At 45.3% G+C, this 27,192-nt stretch overlaps 1 protein-coding gene across 3 annotated transcripts; it reads left to right on the top strand.

Moving 5' to 3' along the window:
- Positions 1 to 25,537, top strand: LOC143956330 (uncharacterized). Of its 3 annotated transcripts, none has more exons than XR_013269893.1 (9): positions 1 to 85; positions 8,231 to 8,323; positions 8,908 to 8,962; positions 9,385 to 9,476; positions 9,569 to 9,677; positions 11,388 to 11,473; positions 13,926 to 14,453; positions 19,085 to 21,325; positions 21,564 to 25,537. XR_013269893.1 is itself a non-coding variant. In XM_077466546.1 (8 exons), exons 2-8 carry the CDS (start codon positions 8,312 to 8,314, stop codon positions 19,433 to 19,435), a joined length of 1,233 nt encoding a protein of 410 aa, XP_077322672.1. In that variant the 5' UTR covers positions 1 to 85; positions 8,231 to 8,311; the 3' UTR covers positions 19,436 to 25,537. The 3 variants fall into 3 exon arrangements, 1 of the variants encoding a protein (XP_077322672.1); XR_013269894.1 differs by having other exon boundaries at positions 19,085 to 20,632; positions 20,667 to 25,537; XM_077466546.1 differs by having other exon boundaries at positions 19,085 to 25,537.
- Positions 25,538 to 27,192: the final 1,655 nt, after the last annotated feature.

The raw sequence follows: 27,192 nt of genomic DNA on the forward strand, positions 1-27,192 counted from the left end.
GCTTTGTCTAAATGAGAGAAGCAGAGGGGGGAAGATCGGGATTTCTTCTTCCGGCGATCTTGTCAACATAGCCAGCGAGGCTCCCGTAAGTAATCCAATTTGATGCCTTTATGTCTCTCTATAGCCCTCAGACAGGCCACGGGGGTGTTTTATTTACATTCAGCCATCATAAGGCAGAGGGGTGACCTCCCTTCTGTGCAATATTTAAAGGGCAGGTCCATCCTGCTTGGCCATCAGGTGCTTGTTTTGCTTTGTAATGGTGCTGGCCCATCGGCCTCACCTTCACATCTAATGAAAGAGGGGGCGCGTTATATGGTAGACCCTCCCTTCCCTGCACCGCGGAGGTTGGTCAGTTTTGGATCTCGCTATATTTTTTAAATTACATTTCCAAAAAAAAAAAATAGGATTTTTCTCTTAAGCCACAATTTTTTTTTTTTTTTTTTATGTAATTTTTTTTGTTTCCATGACAACATGTGTAGGGTTGGTAGCCCCGCCCTCATCTAACCTACAGGACCAGTGATTATGATAACCTTTGCCCCGGGTACCCACAATTTAATACATGAGGGTGGGTGGTAGGCTGCCTCGGTAGGTATCGGATTTTTTATTTTTCCTCGTTAATCTACACTCCGTACCCCCATAAAAATCGAATTTTAGAAATGTTTGCTAATGTATGGGCATACATCTGCAGCAAAAATGTAGCTCAGATGCCTCCCGTTTCTCTTGATCGTGGCCAAGATGTTTCTACACCTTGATTGGAGTCCTACTGTGATAAATAACATAATTTGTTTGGCCATGCTTCGGAAAGGTTTGCAGCTGACTGGATCAGGGCAAAAGCCATGAGGTCCAAGGAACTGCCCACAGAGCTCAAAGGCAGATTTATTGCAAGATGCATATCTGGGGAAGGCAAAAAAAAAAATCTGCTGCACTGAAGGTTCCTAAAGAGCATGGTGGCCTCCATAATTGTCAAATGGAAGAAGTTTGGCACAACCAGGACTCTTTCCAAGTGCTGGTCGCCCAGCCACACTCGGCAATCAGGGGAGAAGGGCCTTCATAAGGGAGGAGACCAAGAACCTGTTGGTCACTCTGAGCTCCAAGGAACCTGTGTGGTGATGGGACAAAGTTCAAGAAGGACAACCATCGCTGCAGCCCTCCCATGGGTCTGGGCTTTATGGCAGAGTTGCCAGACGGAAGCCTCTCCTCTGGGCAAAACACATGAGAGCCCGCTTGGAGTTCACAAAAACAGCACCTGAAGGACTCTGACTGTGAGGAACAAGATTCTCTGGCCTGATGACAAGATGTCAAAGATTGAATGGTTTGGCCTCAATTCTAAACATTATGTTGGAAGGAAACCAAGTGCCTCTCATCACCTGCAACATAACAAAATTAATATAAGTGCAGGAGGTCTGAATAATATATGGAAAATGCTGCCTAGTTATTTGAGGGGTGAATGTACAACATCAAAGATTTTCTACCAAAGCTTTGATTGGTCAGATGAAGATATGATACCAACACCTGAAGAAGGTGGCATGTGATAAGCCTTTTGGTTTGCATGGTAACTATGGAGGTAATGTGTGGGTGGATGCTTTAGTGAGGCCCGTCTTGTGTGGTGGACTCTTTCCAGAATGGCGAGGCCTTTCTTGTGAAATGGATGCTTTCCAGGAAGGTCGAGGCTCCTGTTGCGTGGCGGATGCTTTCCAGGAAGGTCGAGGCTCCTGTTGCGTGGCGGATGCTTTCCAGGAAGGTCGAGGCTCCGGTTGCGTGGCGGATGCTTTCCAGGAAGGTCGAGGCTCCTGTTGCGTGGTGGATGCTTTCCAGGAAGGTCGAGGCTCCGGTTGCGTGGCGGATGCTTTCCAGGAAGGTCGAGGCTCCAGTTGCGTGGTGGATGCTTTCCAGGAAGGTCGAGGCTCCGGTTGCGTGGCGGATGCTTTCCAGGAAGGTCGAGGCTCCAGTTGCGTGGTGGATGCTTTCCAGGAAGGTCGAGGCTCCTGTTGCGTGGTGGATGCTTTCCAGGAAGGTAGAGGCTCCTGTTGCGTGGTGGATGCTTTCCAGGAAGGTAGAGGCTCCAGTTGCGTGGTGGATGCTTTCCAGGAAGGTCGAGGCTCCTGTTGCGTGGTGGATGCTTTCCAGGAAGGTAGAGGCTCCTGTTGCGTGGTGGATGCTTTCCAGGAAGGTAGAGGCTCCTGTTGCGTGGTGGATGCTTTCCAGGAAGGTAGAGGCTCCTGTTGCGTGGTGGATGCTTTCCAGGAAGGTCGAGGCTCCTGTTGCGTGGTGGATGCTTTCCAGGAAGGTCGAGGCTCCTGTTGCGTGGTGGATGCTTTCCAGGAGGTCGAGGCTCCGGTTGCGTGGCGGATGCTTTCCAGGTCTTTCTTCTAGCCTGTTTTTCAAAAAAAGCTTCTCTAATTATCTAGCAGTGGGATGCAATAAAGCACCTTGAAGCATGGGGAATAATGTCTGAGGCTTCAGATTCTAGACCAGCCAAAGGAATCCATTCAGTTTATTCGTGCTATATTGGTGCAGTCACTTGTAGATCCAATGGTGAATGAGGGATTTAGCCTTGGTTCACATTGATATGATTTGACATATCAAATCACATGCCAGATTGGCAGCAATGGCCCCGTCTGAATCGGTGCAATGCCACATTTCCGAAAGTAGTGTATGTACTACTTTTGGTGATTTTTTTTTTTTTTTTTTGGGGGTGCAATTTCCATTAACATCCTGTACTGAAACCCGCACCGATGTCTTTGAAATCACCCCTGAAATTGGGACGGACACAATTTAATTCCCGGGGGAGGTCTCTTTAAACCCCCTCTCCTCCTGTATAAAAGAATTATCTTCAGTAATGATGACCTAAAACTATTAATTAAATGGCCAGAAAAGAAAAACGGACTGGAATTTTGATGCGTACAATTACCCTCTTGCACTGGCAGTCAACCCTCTTGCACTGGTGCTCGGAGGGAAAAAAGGTTGTTTGGGTTGGTTGGTGGTAGAAATATATGGCCGTCTTGATTTGGCAGCCTTTGAAAGAAAGGACCTTCTTGGGTTGGTGGTCGGTTGAGGATAGGCCTCCTGGAGTTGGTGGTTAGCATCCAATTACCCCCTTGCAATGGCAGCCAGTGGGAGAATGGCCCCTTTTTAATTTTGGAGGTCAGGGTAAGAATGGTCCTCCTAAATTGGCAATTTGCAGGGCAAAAAGGCTCTTTGGGTTGGTTTTTGGAAGGAGAATGGCCCCCTTGGTTTGGCAGCCCTTGAAAGAAAAGACTGATTTGGATTGGCACTTGGTGGAAGAAGGGCCTCCTTTTTGGTTCATGGGAGAATTGCCCTCTTGGTTGGTGGAAGGGGAGAGTGCTGCCTTGGGTTGGAATGCCTGCATGGAGGGGGAGGCCTGGTCAGTGGAGGATTCCTTGTATACAGCTGAAAGGGTCACGACTTGCCTAAGATGGGAGAGGCTGCATTGGCCCCATACTGCTGGGGCTGCCATGTCATGGTGCTGGTACTATGTAATCACTGTCAGGCAGGAGATGAATCCACCACTACTCAAGGAACTTCTAGCAATCTCTTGAGGAACCCTGGTCTTAATGGCTTGTCCATTATGGAGATTTCATGTATTTATATCAGTTGCATAGATTGCAGGAACCTATTCTTAGTGGGGAAAATTAATTCTTTAATCTGCTGATTTAGGAAATTCTCCCACTTGCAGAGAAATGAAGGGTCTATAATTTTTATGATAGGTGTATTTTAAATGATAGAGACAGAATATCAACCAAAGATCCAGAAAAAACACATGATACATATATTATAGATAGTTGCAGTTCAGTGAGTAAAATAAGTATTTGATACCCAAGCATAACATGAGTTCGTACTTGGTGGAGAAACCCTTGTTGGCAAGCACAGAGTTAAGACGTTTCTTGTAGTTCGTGACCAGGTTTGCACACTTCTCAGGAGGGATTTTGGTCCTCTCTTCTTTACAGATCTTCTCTAAATCCTTAAAGTTTTTGTGGCAACTCGAGGTTTCGGCTCCTTCCATAAATTTTCTGTAGGATTAAGGTCTGGAGACTGGCTAGGCCACTTCATAACCTTAATGTGGTTAAGGTTGCAACCACTTTTTACTACAGGTAAGCCTATAATGAGGCTTACCTGTAGCTACCCTGGATATCTCCTATACCTGCACAGTTTAGGAGATATCCCCTGTATCAGCATGTGCCAACATCATTGGTGCAATTGCACGTTTGAGAGTGACGCCATCGCGACTCCGGCTAATCGCAGCGCCGAAGACCCACAGTACCTGGAAGTAACTCTGGGAGTGATGTCACCGGAGCGGTGTATGGGGACCGCTATGGGACTTCAATTTAAGGTGAGTATTTCATAATGAGCTGGTGTGTGTGTGTGTGTGTGTTGTGTGTTATTTTTTTTTTTTTTTTTTTTTTTTTTTTTTTACAACCACTTTAATGTGCTTCTTCTTGAGCCACTCCTTTTGTTGCCTTGGCGGTATGTTTTGGGTAATTTTCATGCTGAAAGACCCATCCACACCCACCTTCAGTGTTCTGGAGTGAAGAAGGTCCTCATCCAAGATATTGTGATACATGGGGGGCCCCCGTCCATTGGCCCCTCAATGTGGCAAAGTCGGCCTGTACCTTTTTTTTAGCAAAGAATCATTTCGATGTTCATTGGCAAACTTCAGATGGGCATGTGCTTTATTGAGAAGTGGGGGGCCTTGCGGATGCTGCAGGATTTTAGTCCATGGTGGCGCGTTGTTTTTACCAATGGTTTGGTGACTGTGGTCCCAACTGCCTTGAGATCATTCACAATCTCCTCCCGTGTAGTTTTGGGCCCCCCCACACTTTTCTCAAGATCATCCTTCCTCCATGAGGCGAAATCTTGCACGGAGCTCCAGACCGAGGGCGATTGATGGTTCATTTTGTATTTCTTCCTTTGTGAATAATCGCTCCAACAGTTGTCACCTTCTGACCAAGGTACTTGCTGATGGTTTCGTAGCCCATTCCAGCCTTGTGCAGATCTACAATCTTGTCCCTGACGTCCTTTGACAGCTCCTTGGTCTTGCCCATGATGGTGGGTTTGACTGGAAGAAAGATTCTGTGGATAGGTGTCTTTTATACACCCAAGTTGTCGTTGAAAGCACCGTCTTAAATTGACAAAACTAATCTGTGTACCACATGAGCACATACTGTAGCCAAATCTGTGGGAGTCAGAAATGTTGGTTGGTAGGGGATCAAATACTTTATTTTAATCACTCAATTGAATAATCCTAAAACTTTTTGGATTTTTTTTGCTTGATATTCTGTTTCTAACATTTAAAATAGACCTATGATAAACATTTTATAGACCCTTCATTTCTTTGTAAGTGGGCAAACTTACAAAATCTGCAGGGGTTTACATAATTTTCCCCACTGTAGGTGCCACCTAGGAAAATATTGGATAGGAAAAAATCTCTTCACTATATAGCGGTGATGGCAAACTTTTTTTTTTTTTTTTGAGCCAGAGTGCCAAAACGGAGACACAAAACCAACGTATTTATTTCAAAGTGCCAACATGGAATTAAACTAGGGATGCACCGAATGGGTTTTTTGGTGCCGAAACCAATACCGAAAATGAAAAATACACTAGGCCGAAAACCGAAACCAATACCGAAACAGCACCGATACCGAAAATGACTGTTTTTAAAAAATATATTTTTATACAGGAGGTGGTCAGAGACTGGGGACATGGTACAGGAGGTGGTCAGAGACTGGGGACATGGTACAGGAGGTGGTCAGAGACTGGGGACATGGTACAGGAGGTGGTCAGAGACTGGGGACATGGTACAGGAGGTGGTCAGAGACTGGGGACATGGTACAGGAGGTGGTCAGACTGGCGACATGATAAAAGAGATAAGTGCAGCCAGCGCTGCCCCCCCAGTGATTCAGCCAGCGCTGCCCCCCCCAGTGATTCAGCCAGCGCTGCCCCCCCCAGTGATTCAGCCAGCGCTGCCCCCCCAGTGATTCAGCCAGCGCTGCCCCTCTGCAGTGAAGAGCTGTGTGTTCCCCGTCGCGCGCCGTCACACACAGCCCCTCCCCCTTGTCCAGGCACTTTGATAGACAGATCACCCGTCCAATCTGGACAGGTGATCTGTCTATCAAAGTTCCCCGGACAAGGGGGAGGGGCTGTGTGTGACGGCGCGCGACAGGGAACACACAGCTATTGAAATTAAAGCTGTGATGTTCCCGGCGCTCTATTCAACCAGACGGCTCTCTTCACTGCAGAGGGGCATCGCTGGCTGAATCAGTCCTGCGCTATTCACCCCCATCATGGGCGGCACCAGGGGTGGGGCGGGGGCGGAGTTCCGCCCCAGACCCCGCCCCATTTTCGGCTCAATTATCGGCCGTTTTTTCCTTTCGGCAAATTGCCGAAAAGGGCATTTTCGGCCGATATGTTTCGGCGGCCGAAATTTCGGTGCATCCCTAAATTAAACCCACTAGTGGCTCTGTACAGAGGATGGGACTGATCATCCCTCTGACTGAGCTCCTGACGTGAAAGTCCTCCAAAGACCAAAGCCATTGGGCACAGTTGGGAGATTGCAAAAACTAGTTCTTTATAGCAGGCCTGATTTTCCTTTTTAGAAACTGTTCTACCAGTGGGTCATCAGTCCATTGCACACTGGTTCAAGCTGCTGAGGCCAGGATGTGACCAAAGGAAGGCCAGAATGTGGAGTTGGGTCAGATGTGTCCTTTTTGGAGCAAAAATGACCATTCTTTCCCATACACGTTGGCAGGTTTCGTTGGTCAGAGACTTTGAGCATTTTCATAGAGTAGTAAAGCCTGGTTCTAGCTCAAACACGTTTTGTTCAGAAGTGGGTTTTCGAGTTTTGACTGTTGCCGTGTTCTGGAGAAGTTTCATTGTCGGTGTGTCCAAAAAAACACAAAGCATGACGGGACATTGGCAAAATCACAGTTATTTAGTAGAGTGTGGAAAGGTCGGAATATGTCTTTGTTTTCCTTGCTCCTTGTGTCTTCCTGTCCAGTGGTTACCCTCTCATTTCTAACCTCGTGTCGCCAAGAAGTGATCTCAAATCTCCCCTGAGAGAACTGATGGCTTCTTTTACACTTGCTTCAAAATGTGGCATTGGGCATGCTATAAAAAAACATACTCTGAATGCCAATCAAAGCCCCTGTCACTAAATAAAATGGTCTTCGTACAGACCTGTTCACGCGTTGCTTTTTTCCAAAATTATACCCCATGTTTTTCTTGGTGCTTCAAAGCTTCCCCAAACCCTCCATAGAAGTCTATGACAGCACCTGAAGCTTTTTATTCAGCTTTGGCTTTGCTTTATTTTGGAGGTATTGTGGATTTGGGACCCCAGAATGCATTTGGAAACCAACAAGCAAACCAGAAAGATGTAAACGGCAGTTGCTTCCAGTTCATGTGTATATATTTTTTTGGGAGTGTCTGGTACAGACGTCCCATCTGGTGTACAGCAGGAAGGTGAGCGGGCTCTGGACTGGAGTGGAGCAACTATATCAGATGGCACACATGGCGTGCAGCATGGGAGCGCTGTAACGGAAGGAGAACAGGGCTGGATAGTGAGAACTGAGTGGTGGAGGATCAGTAGAGCTGGTGACCCCAAAGCAGGAGAAGCTAGCGGATGTCACACGTGGTGCGCGGGAGGTGACTGGGAACCAGAGAGGGAGGAGGATCAGAAAAGCCAAGGATCAGCTGAGCTGGGGGTTACTGCTGAGCAGGGGGAGCTAAATGAGGGTACTAATGAGCTGGGGATCTGCTGAATGGGGGTACTAATGAGCTGGGGATCTGCTGAATGGGGGTACTAATGAGCTGGGGATCTGTTGAATGGGGGTACTAATGAGCTGGGGATCTGTTGAATGGGGGTACTAATGAGCTGGGGATCTGTTGAATGGGGGTACTAATGAGCTGGGGGTCTGCTGAATGGGGGTACTGATTAACTGGGCTTCTACTGGCCCCTTTAGGACAAAAGGAAAAGCAACTCGCCTTGCATTTGTCAAGCTTCAGTAAAACTTCAAAAAAACATGTTGGAAGTGGTAGGCATTTTTAACTAATGTGTGTTTTTTAAAGTGTAAATAAGCCCTCAGATTTTGGGTCATACCAACTCTGTCAAAAATGGGATATATATATATATATTTTATAATATAATTTCCCCCTCCTGTAAGTAATTTTTGGTCTCTTGTTCCCTTTTTTTTTTTTTTTTTTTTTAAATCTGCAGCTGGATTTGGTGCACCATATGTTAATTTTACCCCCGCCGCAGACTGACACCGCTCAGAGCATATAGCACGATCAACGCAATATGTCCGGAAAGGTAGGTGGACAGGAGGGCTTGTGGTTTCCCGTGCCCCCCCCCTGCAGCTATGACTTAAGGTACCAATACGTTTTGCCCCTACTTATAGTGTAGTTCAGACTTTAAGTCTTCTATGACCACTTATCACATATATGCCGCACCCCAGTAAGTGGACTTTTATTCTGGGTTCCGGTTATATATATATATATATGTGTTTTCCTGTGCTTGATCAGCACTGAGACTGACCTGTCAGTGACAGCTCCTGGTCTTGTACCAATGATCGGTATAACCGAATCCTGATCAGTGTGAATGTGTGTCTTGGTGTCAGTGATCACTGAGGGTCTCGGTATCGGGGGGCCAATTGGTGATGGTGCCGGTTGGTGGTGGCAGGGCCAGTGTGTTTTAGGTAAGGAGAGAAAAATACATTGACCCATAAGAGGTTAAGGGGGGGGCATGTAGTTTGAGTGTTGTGTGTATTTTGAAATATATAGATATATTTAGATAGAGAGGGATATATATTTATATTTATATATATATATATATAATTTTCTTATTTAATTTTGTATTTTTTTTTTTTTTCTCCTTATTGCTGTTTGAAATTTTAGAGGGCAACAATGGTGAAGGTCAAAGAGGAGGAAATTCCTGCAGACATCAATATGGGTGAGTAATAAGCCCGACATTCCCAAGGTGTTGGTGGGGTTTGGAGGCTTTTTCTATCAGAATGATATAGTGAATTCTTGATACAATGGCTTAAATTGTATGTGGGGGTTCTTTTTGGGGGGTTTTTTTTTTTTTTTTTTTATGTTCATCCTCTCTCTGATTCCACCCTGAAAAATGGTTTGCTTGTCCTTTTTACTAGTCACGTGTGTAATTGCTCAGCACTACCAAGCAGTTGGTCATTGAATTAATTCTGCTATTCGATTTATAATATTACGCCTGAAATGCATGTTGGCCTCCCCAGTAGCCTCTCTTCAAAGAATCGTCAAACAATGGTACCAGCTGAACTGCCTGATATAAAGATAACCACTAGAGGGCCCCACTATAGATCAGTTGATAAAATAACCTAAATTTGCTTCCAACAGATGGGGTCAGCCATAGACCTACCCGAGACAAAGGAACAAGCTGCCGTTATGAACAGGACTACAGAGAGGATGAGGTCCACCAACCTGTTAAGGTAGGTACCAAAAAAACAGAACCACGTTGGGAATGGTGATCTGTATGCAGCATGAGCTAAAGGATTTTCTTCTTTTTTTTTTTTTTGTTTAGGAGGAAAATCTTAATATCGTGGTGGTGGACATTGGCCCAGAGAACGCTAGAGGAAATGAGATGGGTGTGAGGATGGACGATATGGAGATGCATCCTGATACTAGGACTCGTGAGTATTGGAAAGATTCCCGCCATTGTCGCAGGAAAGCCTCACACTTGTGTGACTTTGGACCTCCAAAGTCGCATGGCAAGTCGTACCCCATGTTTTCCAATGATAACCATGTCGTATGTGCGTGACTTAAAGTCGTAGCAACTTTAAAGTAGTTCATGCTCAACTTTGTTTCCGACTTATTTATGCAACTTGAGGGCTGTAGACTTCAATGTTAATCCTCAAAAGTTGCATGAATGTGGTACCTGAATGTTTTGCATGCAACAGTGGATCTGACTTTGTAGAGGGGAAAAGAAGTCCCATCCAAGTCACACCAATCCAAAGTTTCACGCAACTTTGGTGTCATATAAGTGTGAATGGAGCCTAATCGCTGGTGCTCATTCTTCCTGGCATCTCTGCATATGGGCAGCTGCTTTTACAGTGAGCTCAGACCTATCACAGCTGAGCCATCCTCCCTCCATATAAAGAAATTGGCCTGCAAGATGGTCTTTTTCCCCAACTCTAAGAGCGGGTCCACACAGCCACTTAGAGCTGCCTGAGCCTCGCTCTGTCCTACAGCCTGGTACACACATTAAATTGTTTTCTTTCAACCCAGCGGGCTGAAAAAAAAAAAAAAAAACCTGAGTAGGTCGCTGTACTAACTATGCAATGTTAGTACATCAATTTCCCTGCTGTGCCATTTTGTACCCCTGCCAGAACACACCGATTTTTTTTTTTTTTTTTTTTTTTTTTTTTTTTTTTTTTTTTGTCTGGCCTCCAAAGATCTTCCAATAAGCACCCAATTAAGCGATTCAGCAATCCAGGCAGACCGATAAACTACAAAGGGAACAGACTTCCAGTGCAGTGAAGTCGATTCCAAGGTTTATTAAAACCATGAAGAAATGCTCACTCACATCCTACCTAGGCAAGAGAGCAATGTAACAAGGTGTCACTATCATTCGATCAGCCACTGTCATCTTCATAAAGTCACATCTGCTGAGTTTGCTTCCGCTAGCCTCCCTCCCCCCCCCCCCCCTGTGCGTTTCGTCATAGCAGACGTCATAAAGAGTGGCTGGGTTATCCAGCAGATTGTGAGATGGGTTTCTGTCGGACAAGTTGACACGGGCTGAATGTTATGCTTGTTTGACTGATCATTTGCCCGTTCAAATCAAACTCTCATTGATTTGGAGGGTGGTGCCCTAGAACAGGGGTCTCCAAACGTTCTAAGCAAAGGGCCAGTTTACTGTGCTGCAGCTATTTGGGGGGCTGGACTGCGGCCAGTGGGAATGGAAAATACCCTGACATCAGAGCCCCATTATGGGTTTTGATCTGACTAGTGCCCCGTGGTTGACATTAATGAGAAGAATAGTGTCCCACCATTGGTGTCAGTTGGTGGGATGGTGCTCCACCATTGTTGGAATGGTGTCCCACCATTGGTGCCAGTTGGTGGAAATTGTGCCCCAAGGGCCAGATAAAGGCAAGCAAAGGGCCACAGTTTTCAGACCACTGCCCTAGAACAAGGTTGCATGTCAGAACTGATGTTTGTTTAGGCCACCTTGTAGGAAAAAATCCATCCCCCAAATTATGAGAATTTTTAGTAAGGTGTGTGTATGTGTGTGTGTGTGTGTGTGTGTGTTATTTAAATTTTGTTTTTGTTTTTTTTACTTTTTGGGCAGCGTTTCAAGTACAATTTTCAATGTGTAAAATTTATTATTCATTTTTTTTTCTCAGCATACACAAAACCAAGAAAAGGGTACATGAGGAAGCCGTACAAAAAGTGGTGGTCACCTGTAAAGAACCACGGAGTCGTCCATAAGGTAGAAGCCCACCTTAAATGAAAGTTCCGTTTTATTTGTATTTTTATATGAAGGGAGCCATGTTTGCTCATTACACATTCAGGCTCTGCAGCGCCACACAGTGGTTGCGATTTTATGGTTTCCCTGTCTTCCACGTATGGACAGGTCACGCCATTTTATTTTTTTAGTCCCAGTATCCTCTCTAGGTGGCTTATGCTGAAGTTTTGTTTTTCCTGCAGCACCAGAAGAATGAAAATCTTTCCAACTACCCCAATGTGTATAGCTAAACATGCAATGTGCATTGATTAGGCCTTTTTTTATCATTCTTCTAATGAATAATGGCATACAGACACAAGCAGTGAAAATAGTTTCTTTTAGGGCTCGTTTACACTACTTCAGAATGTGGCATTACTACCAACTACTTTACCTTCGGTGCTTTAACTGACAACTGCGCGGTCGTGCGACGCTGTACCCAAATAAAATGCATGTCCTTCCTTATCTCTCTCCCCCCCCCCCCCACAAATAGAGCTTTATTTTGGTGGTATTTGATCACCTCTGCATTTATTTTTTGCGCTATAAACAAAAAAGAGCAACAATTATAAAAACTTTTTGCTATATAACACATCCTTTAAAAAAAATATATTTAAGAAATTGGATTTTTTTTTTTTTTTTTTTTAAACGAAAAAAATTAAAATACTGATAAGCGTCTACAAACTATGGGATATATACTGGAATTTTTTTTTTTTTTTTTTTTTTTTTTTTAAATACCACTAATCGCCTACTTGTAGCAGGGCTGTGATAGTAATGCGGGCTGTCTGACACATTTGACGTTTTGCCGGAACCAGTGTCACTGTACAAATGACACTGGTTTGGGAAGGAGTTACACATCAGGGGTGATCAAAAGGTTAACTGTGTGTGTGTGTTGTGTGCCTAGCACTGCTTGGTGTGTTTACTATGTGGTCATTTGTATTAAGGGGTGTGCTTTGCAGGAAAACAAAAACCAGCACATCCCCCGCTGCTAAGGACAGAGGTCTGCATTGTTTACACATACACGGTGCTCTGTCCTGTCGTCTTCCTCGCCAGTCAGCAGGTGCCGGCGGTCATCCATTGGCCGGCACCCACTGATTAGCTTGTTCTGTGGCTAATCATATAATATAGCAGAAGCTGAGTGGGGACCAGAGAGAGAGAGACATAGAGGTGGATCAGCAAACTACAGGATCAGCAGAGCATGGTGTTTACTGCAGAGCTGGGGGTTACCTCGGGGGGAGGGGGGGCGCTTAGGGGACAGCAGAGCTGGGGGTTACTGCTGAGTGGGGGATCAACAGAGCTGAGGTTACTACTTACTACTGAGTGGGGGGGCAGAGAGAATCAGCAGAGCAAGGGGTTACTACTGTGCGGGGGGGGGGGTGAGGCTTGGATCAGCAGAGCTGGGGGTTACTACTGAGCGGGGGGGGGGCTCAGCAGAGTGGGGGGTTACTACGGGGGGGGAGGAAAGTTTGGGGAGAATCAGCAGACCTGGGGGTTACTACTGAATGTGGGGGGAGAAGAGAGAGAGAGAGAGAGAGAGAGAGAGAGAGAGAGAGAGAATCAGCAGAGTTAGGGGTTACTACTGCGTGGGGGGGGGGGAGAGGCTTGGATCAGCAGAGCTGGGGGTTACTACTGAATGTGGGGGGAGGAGAGAGAATCGGCAGAGCTAGGGGTTACTACTGCGTGGCGGGGAGGGGCTTGGATCAGCAGAGCTGGGGGTTACTACTGAGCGGGGGGCTTGGCAGAGCTGGAGATCAGCAGATCTGGGGGTTACTGCTGAGAGAGGGAGGGGGAGAGAGAGAGAATCGGCTGCCCTAGGGCTTAGTACTGTGCTGGGGATCAGCAGATCTAGGGGTTACTATGGGGGGGGGGTGAGATCAGCAGAGCTGGGGGTTATTACTGAGCGGGGAATCAGCAGAGCCTAGGGGTTACTGCTGAGCAGGGGGTTCGGGTGGTGATTGGATCAGCTGAGCTGGGGGTTACTACTGAGTGGGAAAGCAGCAGAGCTAGGGTTACTATTGGGGGGGGGGGGGGGAGTAGTAGTATCAGCAGCATCTGGCGGTTACAACAGAGTGGGGAGTTGGGGTATCAGCAGAGCTTACTACTGTGCGGGGAATCGGCAGAGCCTAGAGGTTACTACTGGGGGGGGCAAATTGACTGAACAGGAGTACTACTGAGCCCCTTTAAAACAAATGGAAAATCAACACACAGGGCATCTGCCAAGCTTCATTAAAGCTTCAAAAAATCATCACCGAAACATCAAAACCACATAAAAAAAAAAATGCAAAAAAAACCATGTTGACGCGCTAGGCGTGTGTTGAAGTTGAAGAAAGTGTAAATGAGCCCTAAAGGTAAAAGCAAAAATGTAAAAACCGTGTGAAAGGTGACCTTCTAGGCAGTGTAATTAGTCACGGCTCGAACCGACGCTACTATTTTATTTGTTTAGATGAAATATGTGAGGAAGCGGCTGCCTTCGGAATACATCATGAATCCAGAATTCCTGAAAGAGTTCATCACTATGTACCGCTCCTTCCACTGCCTGTGGAACGTCAAATTTGCGGACTACTCCAACAAGCAGAAGCGGATGAAGGCCTACGAGCAGCTCGTGCAGCTCTGCCGCACCGTGTGCCCAACGGCCAACGTTCAGTTCGTCAAGCACAAGATCGCCAACCTGCGGACCGTCTTCAAGAAGGAGTATAACAAAGTCCAGGTGTCCAAGAGGACCGCTGCGTGCGCCGCCGACGTCTACGTGCCGAGGCTCTGGTATTTCGACCTGCTGAAGTTCACGTTGGGTCAGGACCTTCTGGATGATGGCAGCGTGCTTAACCTGTCTGACACGCCCAGTATAGCCAGCCTGCCTGGCACACCCTCGATGCTGAAGATGCCCGATTCGCCGGAACCTCAGGATTCACGGATGGAGGAGGAAGTCAAGGTGAACTCTGAAATGCTGGAGGATTCTACAAACGTATCTCAGGTGGGAGCTAAGTAAAATTCACAAATATTAAATAAAATTTCAGAGTTTAGCAAAAAAAAAAAAAAAAAACCTAAAGGGAAAAAAAACGGCCCTTCTGTGGCCTCGGGAATGGTTGATCATATCCAGCAGCTTGCAGTCCCGAAAACCCTTTCCTCGTACACAATAGACTAGTGTTCTGCAGTGGTGGGTATACAAGGAGGTATGTGCCCCCTATTCTACGTTCTGATATGGAAGAAATTTTCTGTTGCCATTACATGTATGTGTTCCTTACTTGTCTGTCGGGGGAGGGTAGGCAACTTTTGAGAGGTGGAGGTCTGAACAACATGGAAGAGATCAAAACTCGGGTTCAGTCCTTTTTTGTTTTTTGTTCTTTCGAAACAGAAATTCGCAAGCCTCCAATAAACAGGCTGGCATAAAGAAAACTTATAAAATTATAATGGAACAGATGTCACTGTAAAAATATATATTCTTGGCCTACATTTAAAATTTATCTTCAGTGAGAAACTTGGCATTCACGTTTATTCACCAGTGGGGTTTAGTTGGTCATCCCCACAAGTTTGATTCAGAAGTCCATCATGAAGGCAGAAAAAGTGCTAGTGAAGGCTAACTTGATTGACTGACTAATTTCTGGCCTGGCTCAGTGATGTAGGTCGGGGTACAGAGGACGGTAGTGCTTATGGGTCGGGTACAGAGGATGGAGGTCGGTAGAGTGTTGGTCGGGGTACAGAGGCCGGGAGAGTGTGGGTTGGGGGCCGGAGAGAGTGTGGGTTGGGGTACAGAGGTTGGATAGAGTGTGTGGATCGGTGATGCATAGGACTGTGTGTGGGTCGGGCAGGGTACAGAGAACTGCAGTTTGTAGGGCAGTGGATGGTGTCAGGGGAGGCCACTAGGGCCATTGATAGGGCCATTGAGGGGGTCAGTAGGGCAGTGGATGGTGTCAGGGGAGGGCAGTAGGGCCATTGATGGGGTCAGGGGGCCAGTAGGGCCATTGATGGATGGGGTCAGGGGGTCACTAGGGCCATTGATGGAGTCAGTAGGACAGTGGCTGGTGTCGGGGGGGGGGGGCTGTAGGGCCATTGATGGTGTTGGGGGGGGGGCAGTAGGGCCATTGATGGGGGTCAGTAGGACAGTGGCTGGTGTCAGGGGGGGCTGTAGGGCCATTGATGGTGTCAGGGGGGGCTGTAGGGCCATTGATGGTGTCAGGGGGGGCTGTAGGGCCATTGATGGTGTCGGGGGGCTGTAGGGCCATTGATGGTGTCGGGGGGCTGTAGGGCCATTGATGGTGTCGGGGGGCTGTAGGGCCATTGATGGTGTCGGGGGGGGGGGGGGGCTGTAGGGCCATTGATGGTGTCGGGGGGGGGGGCTGTAGGGCCATTGATGGTGTCAGGGGGTCAGTGGATGGTGTCAGGGAGGCAGTAGGGCCATTGATGGTGTCAGGGGGTCAGTAGGGCAGTGGATGGTCACAGCAGGACATAAACTTCCATCACATGTAGAACAAGGAAAAGCCAGCTACATCCCTACTACTGAACCCCATCCCCTTCTTCTTTGATGTCATCATACACGAGTGCCTGGAAAGGACTTGAGAGGTGGGGCCGGGAATCAGCGCTGCACACACCCTATGTTCCTTCCCTGCACCTCTTTATATATGGGGGTATGTGTGTGTGTGTGTGTGAGAAATTAAAAAACAAAACAAAACTTTTTTCCCTGGTAGAAAGTTTGAACTAGCAGCCTATTCTAGATTTTAGGGGACAGCAGGAGCAAGAAAATAAAGGATGAAAGGTTTTAATAGCTTGTTTGGCATATAAAGGGGTCTGTTGAAAGGCATGTACACTCACCGGCCAATTTATTAGGTACAACTGTTCAGTTCTTGGTTACACAAATTGCTAATCAGCCAATCAAAGGGCAGCAGCTCGATGCATTTAGACATGGTGAAGACAACTTGTTGAAGTTCAAACAGCATCAGAATAGGGAAGAAAGGGGATTTAAGTGACTTTGAACGTGACATGGTTGTTGGTGCCAGACGGGCTGGTCTAAGGATTTCAAAAACTGCTGATCTGCTGGGATTTTCACACACAACCATCTCTTGAGTTTACAGAGAATGGTCCGAAAAAGAGAAAATATCCAGTGAGCGGCAGTTGTGTGGAGGAAAATGCCTTGTTGAGGTCAGAAGAGAATGGGCAGACTGGTTTGAGATGATAGAAAGGCAACAGTAACCCAAATAACCCCTCGTTACAACCAAGGTATGCAGAATACCATCTCTGAACACACAACTTATCCAGCCTTGAAGCAGATGGAGTACAGCAGCAGAAGACCACACCGGGTGCCACTCCTGTCTGCTGAGAAAAGGAAACTGAGTACAATTCACACAGATCACCAAAATTGGACAATAGAAGATTGGAAAAACGTTACCTGGTCTGATGAGTCTCGATTTCAGATGGTAGGGTAGGAATTTGGCATAATCGTGAAAGCATGGATCCATCCTGCCTTTTATCAATGGTTCAGGCTGGTGGTGGTGTAATGGTGTGGGGGATATTTTCTTGGCACACTTTGAGGCCCCTCTAACCAATTGAGAATTGTTTAACCACTTCCCACCCGGCCAATGCATATATACGGCCGGGTGGGAGCCGTCTACTCCTGATAGGACGTTCAGGAACGTCATTCAGGAGTAGCGGGATCGCGCGTGCGCCCGCGCAGCGGCGCGATCCCGATGCGCTCGTGTCACCCGGACACGGCACATCTCAGATCGGCAGGAGGGCTCTGTGATTGGCCCTCCTGATCACATGACGGCCGTGTCCAATCACTGCCGTCATGTGATGTAAACAAACAGCCGGTTGCTAGGCAATCGGCTCTCCTCTCCTCACACGGAAGTCACCGCTGAGGAGAGGAGAGCAGAACGCTGAAGCCGGCTGATGATCAGTGAGTATGGGCTGCTTTTTACAGCTTTTTACTCACTGATCATCAGTCTAGTGTAAACACACAACACACCACACAGTGTAAACACAATGTCCCCACACATGTCCCCAAAACACACATGTCCCCAAATAATAAAAACACATGTCCCTAATAATAAAAACATGTCCCCCACATATGTCCCACTAAAATCACATGTCCCAATGATTATCTGCACACATATGTACGTGATCACCTGCACACATATGTACATGATCATTTGCGTACATATGTCCGTGATCACACAAACCAATTATTATACACTTAACGGAATTTTTTTTACCAAAAACATGTAGCAGAATAAATTTTGGCTTAAATTTATGACAAAATTTGATTTTATTGGATTTCTTTTCAAATAGAAAAAAGAAAATATTGTTTTTTTTCCAAATTTCTGCTATTTTTGCGCTTATATCGCAAAAAAAAAAAAAAACGGAGTCGTGAATAAATAACACCAAAATAAAGCTCTATTTGTGCGAACAAAATGATAACAATTTCATTTGGGTACAGTGTAGCATGACCGCGCAATTGTCACTGAAAGCGCTAGAGCGCTGAAAGCTGAAAATTGGGCTGGGAAGGAAGGGGGCGAAAGTGCCCTGTATTGTAGTGGTTAAACACCGCGACCTACCTCAGTATTGTTGCTGATCATGTCCATCCCTTTATGACTACAGTGTCCCCATCTTCTGATGGCTCCTTCCAGCAGGATAATGCACCATGTCACAAAGCTCCAATCATCTCACCACTGGACAATGAGGTCCCTGTCCTCCAATGGCCTCCACACTCACCAGATCTCATCCAATACAGAACCTTTGTGATATGGTGGAACGGGCGATTGGCATCATGGATGGGCAGCTGACAATTCTGCAGCAACTGCATGAGGCCATCATGTCAATATGGACCAAAATCTCTGAGGAACGTTTCCAACACCTTTGTTGAATTTATGCCACCAAGAAAAGGAGGTCCAACCCGGTACTAGCACAAGGTGTACCTAATACAGTGGCCAGTGAGTGTATGTGAAAGGTTATTTGTGTTATGTGATGGGTGTACGCCAGTGTTTCTCAAACTTTTTTTTTTTGCCTTGTGGCACACCAAAGAGGTCTAAAAACTTTCAAGGCACACCTAAAAAAAAAAAAAAAAAAAAAAAAAAAAAAAAAAAAAAAGCTCACATTTCACCGATTTTAAAAAGAAAAAAAATATCGATATAATATATATATATATTTTTATACATATATTTAAATATTATTATTATTATTATATATATTTCGTATGTGTATATACACACACGTATATTAATATTATTATTATTATTTTTTTAAAGAAGTCTCTCCCTGGGGTCAGAGCAGAGAAGGGGGGGGGGGGGGCTAGGATGAGAGCAGAGATTGGCAGGTGGCAACTTTGGGGGGTTCTTTTGGAAGGGAGAGGACTACATCCAGGACTTGAAATCTCTGCACCCCCCAACACATTCTCTTGCCCCCCCCCCCCCCTTCTCCTATCATTTCTCCATGTGTGCACCTTTGTTACCTGCCCCCTTTTACTCCACCTTCAAAACTTAAAATACTTCTTCTTTTTTGGGGTTCTAATTGCAAAGGAAACTTTTTTTTGTTTTTCATACTAAGCAAGAGTCAAGAAAATTCAAATATAAAACGCAGTTTAATTTTTTATTTTTTTTTGCATTTCCTCTTTAGGTGACCAGCAACAGCCAGTCAGAAGACGTGGAGTTCGAGATCCACGATGAAATCATGGCTTCCATCCGACGGCAGAGGAAAAGGAAAATGTACAGCACCACCAGTGAAGAAGAAATAGGGGAGCGGCTGCTGACCCAAGCCGCGGCGCTCCTCACCAAGAACAATGATGAGTACGATGCCTTCGGCTTCATGGTCTCGTCGAAACTGCGCAGGATGGATGAGCAGCAGAGACTGTTGGCCGAGGTCCTCATCATGGAAGTCTTGTACAAGGGCATGTTGGGCCAGCTGACGGAAGACAGTCTCGTTTGCCAGTATCCCGGGCAGTTCTACCAGAACCAACCTTCGAGTTGACTACTCCGCTGCCTCGGAGATACCCACCCTCACCAAATATCCCTAACCAACCTCCCTACCCTTTAATGAGGGTTTTTCCAGGAAAGAGTAAAAGCTTTCCACACTTATATGAAAAAAAGGGGTGTTAAGAAAGTTATAATTCACAGCTCATTAACTCTCATGGGGTGAACTGACAAACTATGACTCAACCCAAGATCGGCCATGCCAAGGCAGGTTATTTTGGAATGATCGGCCGTAGGGGGCCAGTTGGATCTCAGCTGCCTTTGTAGACTTCACAACCCTCAGCGATCCTGTAAAACCGAATTTTGCTGCAGGCCATACATTGGTAACCCCCCCCCCCCCCCCCCCCACCCTGTATGTGGAAACGTTTTATCCCTTTCCTGGAGATTCTTTCAACCCACAAAAATGAGGATGGATCAAGTTGAAGTATTTTTTTTATTTTTATTTTTTTGGAGAATGTTTAGATGGTAGAAGCCACTGTGAATGTCCCTCTCCTTAAAAGGGGTAGACTGATGTGTTCCATTTATGAGTAGACAGTGGTGATCTAAACCACCCAATGACTCAACTCTTGCTAAGTCCAGCAAAGAGATCTCTGCCCTTAAGTCTTCAAATCTGCCTCTTTAAGGGATCCAATGCTTGAGCTGGAAACCTTCTTTCATCGCGATTCCAACTTGGGGAGGGCACAGAACTTGCCGCAAGAAAACTAACATTTCCCTTCAGGGTGGACGTTGGGTTCCGATAGCTAAAATCTCATCCAAAGATATCCCCTTTTTGATTGTTGTGTGTGTGTTTTTTTTTTTTTTTTTTTTTTTTTTTTAATTCTTTTCTCTATATATTTCAACATAGCCTTTCAACTGATCTACACCAGCAAGTATGCAAATTAATATATATATATCTAAATAGAATTACTTTAGAATTAGAGAAGTTGCATCTACAGACATTAGGGACAGTAAACACTGTGCTTCTTCTTTCTTTTTTTTTCCTTTTTCCCTCTTGTGAAAGATTGGATACAGTATAATTGGTCAGGTATTGATGTATTGTTAAATTGTGGAGTATTCGCCACACCCGGCTGTATTGTGAAGCTGGGGCCTCCTTTTTTTTTTTTTTTCTTGAGAAACATTAGGAGGTTAGGTTGTGGAAGTTGGGTGTGATAGGGTTTTGATGTTCTGAGGGGAAGAAGAGAAACGAACGTCTAAGGTAAAATTGAAGGGTGATACAAAAACTGTCAAAGGTAAAATTGGAGGAGATGCAAAAACCCTCAATGGTAGAGGGGAGGAGATCTAAAACCCCTCATCTGTAGAGTGGAGGAGATCTAAAACCCCCTCATCGGTAGATTGGAGGAGATCTAAAACCCCCTCATCTGTAGAGTGGAGGAGATCTAAAACCCCCTCATCGGTAGATTGGAGGAGATCTAAAACCCCCTCATCGGTACAGTGGAGGAGATCTAAAAACCCCTCATCGGTAGAGTGGAGGAGATCTAAAAACCCCTCATCGGTAGAGTGGAGGAGATCTAAAAACCCCTCATCGGTAGAGTGGAGGAGATCTAAAACCCCCTCATCGGTATAGTGGAGGAGATCTAAAACCCCCTCATCGGTAGAGTGGAGGAGATCTAAAACCCCCTCATCGGTAGAGTGGAGGAGATCTAAAACCCCCTCATCGGTAGAGTGGAGGAGATCTAAAACCCCCTCATCGGTAGAGTGGAGGAGATCTAAAACCCCCTCATCGGTAGAGTGGAGGAGATCTAAAACCCCCTCATCGGTAGAGTGGAGGAGATCTAAAACCCCCTCATCGGTAGAGTGGAGGAGATCTAAAACCCCCTCATCGGTAGAGTGGAGGAGATCTAAAACCCCCTCATCGGTAGAGTGGAGGAGATCTAAAACCCCCTCATCGGTAGAGTGGAGGAGATCTAAAAACCCCCTCATCGGTAGAGTGGAGGAGATCTAAAAACCCCCTCATCGGTAGAGTGGAGGAGATCTAAAAACCCCCTCATCGGTAGAGTGGAGGAGATCTAAAAACCCCCTCATCGGTAGAGTGGAGGAGATCTAAAAACCCCCTCATCGGTAGAGTGGAGGAGATCTAAAAAACCCCTCATCGGTAGAGTGGAGGAGATCTAAAAACCCCCTCGTAGGTAAAATTGTTGGAGAAACAAAAATCCGCAAAGGTATATTGGAAAAGATATAAAAACCAAAATTGAGGTTAAAAAGTCCCAACACTAATTTCTTTCTTCTGCACCGAGGTTCACAGGGGAGGGCCCTTTCTCATGGGCTGGATCTGTCTTTCTCGGCAGGAGATCTGTTTGTTGATCCCCCCCCCCCCCCCTCCCTGAGCTGAGTGGAGCAGGACGAATGACAGGTCCACGGACACTGTCTGCTCTGTGGGCGGTTGAATGTAAATTGACTAGCTGTCTCTTTACACCCAGCTGCCCTCCGATCCTCTCCCTTCTGTCTGGGTGGATCTCCTTCTGTTTGCTTTAGCTGGATCGGTTTGGAGGTAGGTGGGTGTAAACGGACAACTAGTGGAGGTAAAGGAGTTCAGGTGCACAGAGATCAGTGCCCAGCATGCACAATAATATGCTCTACAACAAAATATCTATAAAAAGTCCATAATGACTAGTGAGCAATAGCGGCAGCCATAATCAGAGTTGGCCATCTCTGTATATAAGGACAAGTTCCATATAGAGGGTGTAGACAGACACAAATCCGTTTGCATCTGCGGCTCCATAGACGAGAATGGAGGGTCTGATTGGGTCCGTTTTGAAGAATGGACAGGTGGACCTGGTTGGGTTGCTCATGTATAAGGGGCAAAAGTCTTTCACCTTCAGGTTATTTGGGAACTCACAAGGTGGTGTTTCTTGTAGCCATCGGCTCCAGCAGGATAGTTGTCTAAGCTGGAGACCTTATCTTCTAAGGTCATTGTCCATATTCCCATCGCACACATTCCTGGTATGAGCTCTCCAAGGGACTGGGTGCTGCAGTGACCACCAGTTGGATACTGGAGTATTACACATAACACTGTAAATATCACATTACAAAAAAGTGCAATGTTTCGGAGCTTTGAAGGACCCCTTCATCAGGCATGCTTGACAAAGGGGCCCTGCGTGCCTCCAAAACATTGCACTTTTGTGTAATGTGATCTTTCTTCAATAAAAAATCTGACTTATTTAAAGTCTGTGGTGTGCTGGGTCATATTTATAAAGCGCCTTATCCTGTTAAGTAACATAGTTAGTAAGGTTGAATAAAGACACCAGTCCATCCAGTTGAACCTGAGTGAGTGTCTACAATTAACCCTAATCCTGTATATTGCACACTCACATCAGTCCCTACCCTCAATCCAAGGTCCCCATTCATATACTATGGCCAATTTTTGGACAGAAGCTAATTAACCTACCAGCATGTCTTTGATCTTATCTAGGGACAAGGTGGTGTTGAGGTGTAGGACTCTCTTCTTACCTGTAGTGAACTTTACCTTTCACCTTAAACCAGATCATCATTTTTACATCCGTTTCTCCAAAACCAGTTTACCCTTAAGGAGCTTTCGCTCCATTGTCTGGATGTGGTTGTGATCTCTCGGCCACTGCTCCTTTCAGGAAAATTGAATTCCATTTTTATTTCATAAATTTGGATGGCCCCCATAAGGGTTCACTGGCTTCTGGTTCCACCATTTCTCAATGCTCAGGTGGACCATTATCCAAGCTTATGGACTTTTGGATCTGGTTCCACCATTTCCTCTCAAGGCTCACCCTATTTGATCGGTGGGTGCTTCTTTGGCTTATCATCTTCAGCCTACTGTTGCTCATTCATGCAAGGCTGCCAACTGGTCTTCCGTTCACGCATTCTAGTTCTAACAGGTAGACATTAAGCCCTCCTCTTATGACAGCTTTGGGCGTAAGGCTTTTTGAGCTGAAGGCATTTTCCAGTGTTCTGTTTTGCTTTTTATAGGCCTGTTACCAATTTTGTTCTTGTGTTTAAAACTGCAAAAAAAAAACACACTGGAGCATTCAAACCCCTAGTGCCTTGCCACCATCAAATTTTATTAAATTTAAAATCCAAAAACCTACTCACAAGCGTGAGAAACTGCAAGTGTACCAAAGAACAACTCCAGAAACTGCAAGCGTACCAAAGAACAACTCCAGCTTAGGATGATGTTATAATAGCTGTGGTTGGAAGGTTGACAGGTTTCGGGGGGCATGCCCCCTTCCTCAGAGCTATCCTCTGAGGAAGAGCGTAACCTACTCACAAGCACTAGAAGGTACAAGCATATCATTAAACAACTCCAGCCTAGGATAATGCCAAAAAAATCTGCGTTTGGAAGGCTAAAACATTTTGGGGGACATGCACTTTTCCTCAAAGCTGGTAGCTCTGTGGAAAGGGGGCATGTCCCCTGAAACCCATCAGCCTTTCTTTCACAGCTATTATGGCATCCTCCTAAGCTGGAGTTGTTTTTGATACACTTGTACAGTCTCCTGGTTGTAGGTTTTTGGCTTTTAAATGTAATAACATTTTGGTGATGGAAATGTAGAAGGTGTTTGCGCCCTCCTGTGTTTATTTCGCAGGTGTTTCTGGAGTTTCCCCACTTGAGGAAGGAAGCATCCCTTTAAATATTAAGTGTGCACCATTGGGTGTAGGGTGGAGTGAGCACTGAAGTGGTATTACGTTCTTGTGGATACAATTATTTGCTGTGTTGCTCACCCCTCACTTGGACTGCTTTTAGACATCTCGAAGATGAAGACTTCCAGCATCCATAAATGGTTGAAACAAAAAATAGGATTTTCGTGCTCCTCTGTAAAATCCTCTTTTTGGGGTCCATAGGGGAACATTGGTTCCACCACTGATCATGCTCTATGTTATGCTTTTCTACATTTGTGGGACATAATGGTGGTGGTAGTAGTAGGAATTACCCTGGGCTGGGCCACAGTTCCTGTTCTCCTGTAGGCAGCAGTATAACCTGAAGGTGAAACAAAAGGGAACACGCAGGGGCATCAGACTAAGTGTAGTGGGTTAAAATCAAATGGATTTATTAAAGGTCAGTTGGCAACCTACATGGGTAGTAAACAAGTAGGTATATCTGGATATAGGGAAGATATATAGAGGTGCCCTGTGGTCATCCAGAGGTGATCCCGAAACACTTGAAGCTCCTAAGCCTCATGTGCCATGGGGATACTGAGAATCACCAGCCAGAAGCAGTGGTAACCAGTGTGAAAGGAGCTGGACCAGAAGGACGTCAGTGGGAGACCAGATATGCCTGTGATAGATTAGGTGGCACATTTCCAAGCAACCACTTCTTGGAGATGGAGGTAGACTTGCTGTCCCTAGCAGTTGGCCATTTATTTCTCAGTGTTAGTTTCTCATATTTATACATCGCCATCATATTCTGCAGTGCTTTTAGAAAGAGTAGACTCCTCAAAGTTTAGTTGCTGCCCCTGCAAAGCATAAGGCTTCCCTTTTCAGTTGTTCAGTGCTCTATGGGAGAAATTGGGGATTTTTTTTGGTTGCTGTGGGCCAAGAGAACAATGTTTCATAGAACCTAAAATATTTAGTCCCCGCCCCTGAGGAGCTTAGATTCCCTTTTCGGTCTTTCAGTACACTAGGGGGAGAAACTGAGGATTTTAATATTTGCTGTGGGCAGAGAGAGCAGTTTTGCATAGAATATACAATATTTAGGTCCCGCCCCTGAGGAGCTTAAAGTCCCTTTTCATTCTTGTAGTGCATTCTAAGGAAGATGGAAGGAGAATCTTATTGGCTGCTATGGTAATATCTTTTTTTTCTTTTTCTCCCCCCTTCAAATGCATCAAAGTTCTTTCATCCAAGCCTTGTAGAGTTCAAATGATGAAAGCAACTTAATTAAGAACCACCTATGAGGGCAGGAATGGGCACTGAAAAGTCCATCTTCATTTCATACTGTTACTAGGCCTTTCTGAGTAGGCATTGAAGTTGTAAGCTAGACAACGTTGTTTTCAGTAAACTTAGTTATGATTTTTTTTTTTTTTTTTTTGGTTTAGTTTAACTTTTGAGAAACTGTTCTACTGCCATGTACGGTGAAGTAAACAGTAATACATTTGAAAGCAGAGGTCTTGATTTTGCAATAAAACTAATTTTACGTAAATATGCTTTAGTGATGCCTCTAATGTTCAATGTTAAGATTGCAGACATTGATGAGATCACCTGGGGTAGATTGATGGCTGATTCAGTTCAGAAAATATCAAGAAACATCTGAAAGCTATGAAATGATCCAGTGATTGGGAAGTGGGCCTTTTATAGGTTTTAGTAAAACTTGTCGGGACAATCGGTACTGCCAATGGTTCCGCCCACTTCTGGAACTGTTACTGCTCGATTCCTGTAAGGTGCCTACACACGTCATAGTTACATAGTTACATAGTTAGTCAGGTTGAAAAAAGACACAAGTCCATCCAGTTCAACCAAAAAAAATAAATAAATACATAAATAAATAAATAAATAAAATATACTATACATACATACACATACACATATACACATATATATATATATATATATATATACATATACATACACATACATACACACATACATACATATACCAGCCCATATACCCAATTCTATACCCACAGTTGATCCAGAGGAAGGCAAAAAACCCCAGCAGAGCATGATCCAATTTGCTAAAGCAGGGGAAAAAATTCCTTCCTGATCCCCCGAGAGGCAATCGGATTTTCCCCGGATCAACTTTACCTATAAATTTTAGTACCCAGTTATATTACGTACACTTAGGAAATAATCCAGGCCTTTCTTAAAGCAATCCACTGAGCTGGCCATAACCACCTCTGCAGGGAGTCTATTCCACATTTTCACAGCTCTTACTGTGAAGAAACCTTTCCGTATTTGGAGATGAAATCTCTTCTCCTCTAGACGTAAAGAGTGCCCCCTTGTCCTCTTTGTTGACTTTAAAGTGAATAACTCGACACCAAGTTCCCTATATGGACCCCTTATATATTTGTACATGTTGATCAAATCCCCCCTTAATCTCCTCTTATCAAGAGTGAATAAATTCAGTTCCTCTAATCTTTCCTCATAGCTGAGTTGCTCCATGCCTCTTATCAGTTTGGTTGCCCTTCTCTGCACTTTCTCCAGTTCCCCGATATCCTTTTTGAGAACTGGTGCCCAAAACTGAACGGCATATTCCAGATGAGGTCTTACTAATGATTTGAACAGGGGCAAAATGATATCTCTCTCTCTGGAGTACATACCTCTCTTAATACAGGAAAGGACTTTGCTCGCTTTGGAAACCGCAGCTTGGCATTGCATGCTATTATTGAGCTTATGATCTACCAAAACCCCCAGATCCTTCTCCACTATGGATTCCCCCAGTTGTACTCCCCCTAGCGTGTATGATGCATGCATATTCTTAGCCCCCAAGTGCATAACCTTACATTTCTCAACATTAAACCTCATCTGCCACATAGTCGCCCAATTAGACAGAGCATTGAGGTCTGCTTGTAAATTGGTGACATCCTGTAAGGACGTTATTGCACCACATAGCTTGGTGTCATCTGCAAAGACGGAAATGTTACTCTTGATCCCAGACCCAATATCATTTATAAAGATATTAAAAAGTAAGGGTCCCAGCACTGAACCTTGGGGTACACCACTCATAACCTTAGACCATTCAGAGTAAGAATCATTAACCACTACTCTCTGAATTCTGTCTTTTAGCCAGTTTTCTATCCATCTACAAACTGATGTTTCCAAACCTGTAGACTTTACCTTACACATGAGCCGTGTGTG

This window comes from Lithobates pipiens, unplaced genomic scaffold (genome assembly GCF_037356315.1).
Source record: "Lithobates pipiens isolate NorthernLeopardFrog02 unplaced genomic scaffold, aLitPip1_a1.2 Scaffold_35, whole genome shotgun sequence".
Taxonomy (NCBI): Eukaryota; Metazoa; Chordata; class Amphibia; order Anura; family Ranidae; genus Lithobates; species Lithobates pipiens.